The 8570-nt window shown below is 41.9% G+C and overlaps 1 protein-coding gene across 2 annotated transcripts in view; it reads right to left on the bottom strand.

Annotated features, from left to right (window-relative positions):
- si:ch211-51e12.7 (uncharacterized protein LOC336335 homolog) overlaps window positions 1-8376 on the bottom strand; it is a 17893-nt gene extending 9517 nt beyond the window's left edge. For both annotated transcript variants that reach the window (XM_067988855.1, XM_067988854.1), the window contains exons 1-4: window positions 8201-8376; window positions 4720-4760; window positions 3335-3508; window positions 2351-2497 (exon numbers count right to left, since the gene is read on the bottom strand). In XM_067988855.1, the coding sequence (XP_067844956.1) occupies window positions 2351-2497; window positions 3335-3508; window positions 4720-4760 (362 nt within the window). In that variant the 5' untranslated portion in view covers window positions 8201-8376. The remainder of the gene's footprint in view (window positions 1-2350; window positions 2498-3334; window positions 3509-4719; window positions 4761-8200) is intronic.
- Between the last annotated feature and the right edge of the window lie 194 nt (window positions 8377-8570).

The following is an 8570-nucleotide window of genomic DNA, read 5'->3' on the forward strand; positions in this document are numbered from 1 at the left end:
AAAAATGAGGAAATGATGTTTCAGTTGTTCAGAGCTTTGTTCCAACCACATATGCAGTGCTGCATTCATTTTTGGGCACTGAACCTTAGGAATGATATATTGGCTTTGAAGGGGGTGCAGCACACGATACCGGGCTTGAAAGGTTAAATTATGAGGACAGGTTGCAAAAATTTAGTTTGTATTCCCTTGAGTTTAGAAGATTAAGGGGGTAATCTAATTGAGCTAAAATTATAAAGGGATTTGATAGTTTCTTTGCTTCCAGCCTATGTCCTCTGGGGTGGAGGAATTCAGAATAAGGATGCATAGTCTTAAAATTAGAGCTAGGCCAATTAGGAGTAAAATCAGGAAGCACTTTTTCCACACAGAGAGCAGTGCAAATCTGGAATTCTCTCCTGCAAAAGGTTGTGGATGCTGGGTCAATTGAAATTCTCAAGACTGAGATCGATAAGATTTTGTTAGGTAAGGCTATCAAGGGACATGGAGCAAGGGCAGGTAAATGGAATTGAGCAACATATCAGCCATGATCTAACTGAATGGTGAAACAGGCTCGAGAGGCTGAAAGAGACAGAATGTTCTGAAGACAATGGGCTAAGTCTCCAGGTGATTGTTCCTGATCTGTGCTTGGTCTTGTCACGCAAATCAAATGGCGTGGTTTCAAAACAGATCTCGTCTTATTGATCAAATAGTATCATAAAGGTTCAATTTGCCATACACTTTATACAGTTTAAAGTAATTAATTTCAATCTTACAGCCCTGTACCAACTTATTTCGGAATCCAAGAGAGACTAGTAACACTTCTAAGCCAGTATGTCCAATATTTAGACAAAATATTCAACAAAACAAGGATATAAGCAAACAAAACAAGGATATAAGCAAACAAAACAACGGATAAAGTTCTTTCAAGGATGTAGATGGTATGACTGCATACTAAGGTATTTTGCAACTCTGGGACTTGAGTACAAATTCACTGACTGAATAATCTACGTGAAAGGGTTTGGGTAGTCCATCCCATTCCAGTCAGAAACCTGTAAAGATAGCTGGTGTAAAAAATGGGAAAAATTCACAACCATAAATGTAGATACTCTTTTGAAGTTTGCATTGAGGCACATCACTGGAAGAGGGCAGTACAAGTATCCAGTTGTTCTGTAGCTAATCTAGTTGGATTTGATATCAATATTAAGTTCCCAAAATAAAACTTTTATTCCCCAGCACAGACATCTCTCATTGATTTGCCAATGTAGGTCAACGAGCACAGGAGTGATGGGTGAGCAGGAGCTGGTGTAGGATAGGATTCGGGCTAGGTTTTGGATGAGCTAAAGTTTCTGGAAGCTAGAGGATAGGAAGCCGGCTAGGAGAGCATTGGAATATCGAGTCTAGAGGTGACAACAACATGGATGAGGGTTTTAGGAGCAGATTGGCAGGGGCGGAGATGGGCAATATTACAGAAGTGGAAGTAGGCAGTTTTTGTGATGGAGAGGGTATAGGGTCGGAAGCTCAGTTCGGGGTCAAATAGGATGCCGAGGTTGAGAACTGTCGGCTTCAACCCGAGACAGGGGCCGGGAAAGGGGATGGAATCGGTGGCGAGGGAACAGAGCTTGTGGCAGAGGTCAAAGACAATGGTCTTCCCAATGTTTAATTGGAGGAAATTGCAGCTTATCTGGGACTGGACGTCAGACAAGTAGTCTGACCACACAGAGATAGTGGGGGGTCCAGAGAGGTGATGGAGAGGTAGATTTTAGAGTACTTTCAACCTGCTTGACTTGAGATTGAAATCTAGTTCCATTTGGATTTATGTGGCATTAATAGCATACTTTCATATTCTCTGTTCGTGACAGGGCCATGGCAAACCAATCGATCGTTGCTGGTGCCTGACCGGACTTCAGTTTTGCCCTAAAGTTCATTTATCCACTATTTATGGGGTCACCTGTCTGCAATTTCATATTGCTAATATAGAAAATAGCCTTGCTGCTGGCACTTGTTTATGCCTAAAGAGTAAGCAACAATCAAGCTATTTTGATTTATGCAACTTATTTTGGATGGAGAGATGTAATAATTCTAAAGATGCATGAATGGTGCCGCATTCAAAAGAAGAAACCCTTACAATTTAATCGTCTTTGTTGTGTGAAAATTAGAATTCAAAACGCCAAATTCTGTTAAATGACAGCTTGCAACATCCCATTTTCATCCATTTAATGTCTACCAGCTTTAAAAATTTCAATCCCTCTAGTAATGCAACTTATCAATAACTGTTTATGTTGCAAATGTTCCAGTCTAGTCCTTGCACATGATCTGGTTCAGGGGTATCACCAATGTGTTTCCAATTCCCTATCAAATCCTATAAGTCCCTTACCTTGGCGTGGGAAGGAAAGGCATATCTCCTCGTCCACCAAATGGACATTCCATCCCTCCCCTCATAAGATGTGGTCCATGCCTAGGCGGACCTCTTCGACCACGGGGATCTGGATATGGACGCATTCTAGTATTTCCCATACCACGTCTAAAAACAGAAAACAACATTTTTACTCTCAAATGAGAAAATACAATTCATATAAAGTTAATATTTTTAACTGTGATCATAAAATCATTGTCAAAATTAAACCCTCTCAAACACTTTTTTGTGTGAATCAAAGTGAGGGATGTTAGCACCAGGAAAATAGAACTTAATGTTCATGCACCCAGTGTCAGCAAACAATCAGTCAGATGCAGACTGAAGCTCCCTCTGTCCACCCCAACAAAATAATATAAATTTAAGTATATTACATATTACAATGAAAATAATGGGATGTGTTAAAAGCTTTGGCAGTCAGGATAGAAGGAGTCAAAACATCCTGTAGATCCGGCACAAACATGATGGGGCAAATGGCCTCCTTCTGTGCTGTAAGATTCTATTATTCACAATGACACAAACAATGGTTAACTGGGTAAATGCACCACACAGCTTGCCAATGAGCCATACAGACCATGCTTGATCCCCGATCTGTGTCGAATTACCCTATCTCAAACACAGCTAGTTGATGGGCGTACATAATTAGCCTTTGTCCCTGGGTTAGGGTAGAGGGAAAAAAATATTGACTACTGCCCTCCTTTTCTGATCACCATCAATCGACGCTCTGCAAATACACATGTTCGGATTACTGGCTGAGGGCAAGGTTGACACTGGCTTTGATGGCCCCAAGTCAAATATGCTACCAACACATAACTTTCCATGTTTACCAATGAAGAATAATCACTTGGATAAGCCACTGCAGGGCTGCTGCTTCTGGAAGTGGACCCCAGATCAAGTGCCCATCTTAAGGATAGGGGGGGAGAAAATTGAGAAAGAAATGAGAAATACCTTGCAGGTCCAAATCCATTAGCAGCTGCTTGTCCTCGCCCAAATCTGCCAGGTGGTCCACCTCTACTCACTGGTCCTTGGCCCTTAGGCCCTCCAAAAACACCTCTGCTGCCTCTTCCCCTGCCACCTCTGGCCATTCGCCCGCCTTTTCCTCTTCCTTTAGCTCCACGACCCCTGGTCAAAATAGTAGCATTACATTTTACTTCTCTTCACTGCATGTTACATTTAGTATAAAAAGGGGCCATAATCCAAACAGCAGAAAATCTTCAGGGTCTTGGACTGTTATTAAGTCCCTCTAGTACAATTGCAAAATTGAACTAATTAGTAAGTTATTTTCCCCAACTATCCATCTTGGCATAAGAAGTTAAAACATAAGAAGTATTTTCTCACATCCAAATGTAGTTATTTTCCTGATTACAGGTCTTAGAAATTGGCCAGCAAACAAATACACAGTTTTGGCCATTTAGTTTAGAAGAAACAAGTATGGAGCTTAAACACCAGCATGGACTCGTTGGGCTGAATGGCCTGTTTCTATGCTGTATATTCTATGTAATTCTATGTAAGTGATGGATTAATTTAAGGTTCACAGGTATTTTCCAGTAATCAAAATGTTAAATAAATATGAGACCAGAGACCTCACTTAAGTGAAGAAAGGTTTGTGAAATAAAGTTTTGTTTTCAAAATATCTTAGGATAGCTAACAGTTTGTGAAGCTCACTATAAATAGTGCTGAAATTTTGGGCTCATTGCATCCCACAAATTATGCATGTCCATGTTATTTCTGATTTGATGACATTTCCTCAAATATCATAAGCAGGTTTGCAACATCCCACCCACAAGAACGTTTTATATGAAGTACAACTAGTTCATGAACTAAACTCCCCAAACATGAATTTGTAAGTAATAAGAGTGATTCCAAGGCAAACACCTGATTGAGTGGATGATATTAAACCAAAGGAGAGAGCTCACGGGGCTTATAATAGTCATTAGATGATATTATAGCCCTAAAATCCAAGTTTTTGAAATGTGCGCAATGCACTTCAGAGGCTGCAGCAATTCAGATTGAAGCCTTTACTGCAACCTCACTGGCCCCAAATATAGACACTAATGCTATTATTGCACAACATCACTGGATCATCCAAGTTGATCATGGATTAATCCATAGGTCAACTTGTAGAATCAGTCACCTGGTTTCAGTTGATTACCTGCAAATTACATGATCCCTACGTGTTTTTATATAATTTCATTGCTCAACATACTTCTCAACCTGTTATGTGTCAAGGCTTTTTTTTGCCTTATTTTGAATGAACCTTTACCATTTTTCATTTTATCAACCCACTATTTACATCAAGATGTCCAAGACCATATATCAACACATTAGCTTACCTAATTTCGTCACTGCCACCAGTCTGTTCATCATAATCCATCTGTAAATCAAAATTTAAAAAAAAATTCAAGTTGCTTTGCTTAGTACATCTCACTAAAGTCGATGAACCTCCAACTGAGCCTCATCACAAACTTTGGCTCTTTCTAGCCTTATACCTGCAGTTATGAGAGCAGTGTCCCAGCTTCTTACCATCCAACTCCCCCCCCCCCCCCAACTTCCACTTTTCAGTTCCATGATCAGTAGTATCATCAGCTGAGCTCTATCCTCTGACTCAGTCCCACGTCTTTCAAAACCGCTATCAACCACCCCCTCAAAAAACCCTGATCTCAACCACTCCATTCTCTCCAGCTACTGCTGATCTCTAACTTTCCCTTTCTCTCTAAAGTCCTGGAACATATTGTTGCATTGCAACTATGCTCCCACCCTGACTACTTCCTGTTCAAAGCCCTTTATGTTTCCGTCCCACTCCGTACAGAAACCATACTTGTCAAAAGTCACCAACGTCCTATGTGATTGTGACCAATGCTGACTGCCCCATCTCAACCGCCCCACTACCTTCAACATTGTCAATCCACTCCATTTTCGTAGATTGTCTCTTCTCCACAGTTCATGCAGCACTGCTCTTTGCTGGTTACATTCCTAACTGTCATACCATAGACGTTACATTGCCTCAACTGGCTTCTCCTTACATGCCTGCAAAATTGTTTCTGGTGTATCCCAGTCTTGGCTCTCTCATCGTCATTTATAAGCTACCCTTTGGTAATATTATCCAGAAGCATGGGATCAGCTTTCACGCGTTTGCTGATGACACCCACTCTACCATGCCAACTCCACTTCATCGGCTGTCCCTGTCCCTAATTTCCTCCATTCCAGGATGGTAGAAGGCAACTTAGATGGACAGAGAATCTGGCAGAATACGGGCAGTTGAGTGTTAAACAAGCTGCATTAGATCAATGGTGGAGGATGGGAAGCAGCAAATAGACATTTGAAAAATGGAGTCTAAATGATAAGAGTTTCAGTGGTGCTGGGGCTGAGAGAGGGGCAGAGGAAGGCAATGTTGCAAAGGTGGAAATAAAGTGGTCTTAGTGATGGATAGGATGTGTCTTTGAAGCTCAGCTTTGAGTTGAATAGGACGCCGTGTAGTTGACACTTAATGCCCGTAGGGCAACTAGGGATGGGCAATGAATACTGCCTTTAATTGTCAGGTGTGGCTCAATGGTAGCAGTCATGCCCAAGTCAGAAATTTGTGGGTTCAAGCCCCACTCCACAGATTTGAGCACATAATGTACGCTGACACTTCAGTGTAGTACCAAGCAGTATTATTATAAAGGAGGAGTTGCACTGTCAAAGGTGGCAACTTTCGGATGAGACATTAAACTAGGGCCTAGACTGCCCTCTCACATGGACATTCGAAAAGCAGGGGAGTTCATGTGGTGTCCTGGTCAACGTTTATCCCTCAACCAACATCATTAAAAAAACAAATTGCCTGGATAGTTATCTCATTTTTGTTTATGGGATCTTGCTGTGCACAAATTAGCTTCCACGTTTCCCTACATTACAGCAGTGGCTACAGTTCAAAAAGTGTTTAATTGGCCATAAAGTGCTTTGGGACATCGGGAAGTCTTGAAAGGCATTATATAAATGCAAATTCTTTATTTCAATGGAGGTTGGCGGCATGACTGCATCAAGTGCTGCAGAGAGATTGATGAAGTCAAGGAGGGATCATGAATCATAGTCACAGACGATGTCATTGTGGTCTTGATCCTGTGAGCATGGCAGAAGCTGGACTGTGAGGATACAAACAAGCAGTTTTTGGAGAGTGGGGCACAGAGCTGGGTGGCGACAATTTGTCTGATGACCTCAGACAGGAAGGGGAGGTTAGAGATGGGGCGGTATTTAAAGAGGATGGATGGTTTGAGGAGGAGTGTTTATGGCAGTGAAGAAAGGAACCGCTATGAGCAAATGGCACCATTAACAATGTCAGCTAACAAGGGGACCAGGAAAGGTGGCTGACTGTGGTTAGGAGTTAAGTGGGGAGGGAATTGAAGGAGCAGTAGGTGGTCTCGTGGAAGACATGAGTCTAGAGAGAGTGCAGAGGGGTGGTAATGGGAGAGAATCTATCGTCTAACAGGGTTTGAAGCTAGAGTGGGTATGGGACTGGAGAGGAAGGGGAGTTCATGTCAGAAGCAGCTGCATACCATTTTCAATCTGAGGCCAGAAATCCACAAGCTCATCACATTTGGTATCTTGAGGTTAGGATGGAGCAAAAGAGTTTGAGGCAGTCAGTCAAGGAGAAATGGAGACATAGATATAGAGTCATAGAGTTATACAGCACGGAGAGAGGCCCTTCGACCCATCGTGTCCGCGCCGGCCATCAGCCCTGTCTACTCTAATCCCATATTCCAGCATTTGGTCCGTAGCCTTGTATGCTATGGCATTTCAAGTGCTCATCGAAATGCTTCTTGAATGTTGTGAGGGTTCCTGCCTCCACAACCCTTTCAGGCAGTGAGTTCCAGACTCCAACCACCCTCTGGGTGAAAAAGTTCTTTCTCAAATCCCCTCTAAACCTCCCGCCTTTTACCTTGAATCTATGTCCCCTTGTTATAGAACCCTCAACGAAGGGAAAAAGCTCCTTAGTATCCAACGAAGGGAAAAAGCTCCTTAGTATAATTGATTTTGAAAGATCACTGAAAAGTAGAACTTTTGATTTTATGGAATCACTTTTAAGTTTGTCTCATAAATATATAAAGCCACTTTATTATAAAGGTTTGCCAAACAAGTAAATGGAGTGAAAAACAAAACTTTGAGTGCTTTCTGAATCACTGCCTTGATTTACAGGAGCCGCTATCCAATTTTTCTCTTTGATCAATCTCTGGGTTTGAGGAAAGGGAGTGACAAATAAACGAAATCTAGGACCAGCATCACAGACCAATCCTGAGAAAGTCTAACTCTAGGTTATCGATAATAATCCACTTATGTTTAAAAGAAAACGTGAAAGGATTATTTGGTGTATACCAGATTGTAAAGCCAGGGATGTTGTATAAAGGACACATTGCGAGAGAAGGAATCAGGTTGAAGTCACTCGCGCAGTGAGGGGAAAAGAGAAACATAACTCACTGCTACTGTCCTGACACTTGTACAATTCAATAAAATAAACGGGACTGTTAAAGCACAGGTTCTTAATACAATCGCTCTGCTTTCTTGTTAAGATCATCAATTGGTGTATTCTTCTAAATGAAGAGTATTTCACATTTATAGCGTATTATTTTACTGATATTTACAGAAGGCCCGTTTTTTTTTAAACATTGTCAAGCATAAGAAAAGTTTGTCTGAAACCCCTTCGGGATAGAGAACAGTCAGTGAGACCCCAACTCAAGACAAAGAACCCGGCTCAAACAACCTCAGCCGCGGCTAGAAATCCCCGCCCCATTCGGATAGCGGCGTAAAAAATGAGAAATGCGCGCCCGATTGCATACTTGCCTCCACTGTGCAGGTGGGATTAAAGATAAAAGGCGCGCTCTTTACTTTTTTTTAAAGCTCCCTCGAGCCAAACCACACGCGGTTTATAAACGGTTTTTAATTTTCCAAAGAAAATCCCGTGAAGCAAACTAACGGTAACCGCTGACCACAAAATGGCGAGTTACATCGCGACTCAACCAAACTTCACTCTCCGAATTCTGGCGATCTGATTGATGGTTCGCTTTCCAATCGTTAACGCCTCCTCTCAAAGAAGGTCTTTGATTGGGCGCTGTCTACGTCAATCAGATTTCTCCGCCATCTCTTTAGGCAGAATTGATCAAGTTAGGGTTTAAGGGAAGCGAGTGAACCAATCGAATGAGGCCATATTGGG

The sequence above is a fragment of the Heptranchias perlo genome, chromosome 8, assembly GCF_035084215.1.
Source record: "Heptranchias perlo isolate sHepPer1 chromosome 8, sHepPer1.hap1, whole genome shotgun sequence".
NCBI classification, from domain to species: Eukaryota; Metazoa; Chordata; class Chondrichthyes; order Hexanchiformes; family Hexanchidae; genus Heptranchias; species Heptranchias perlo.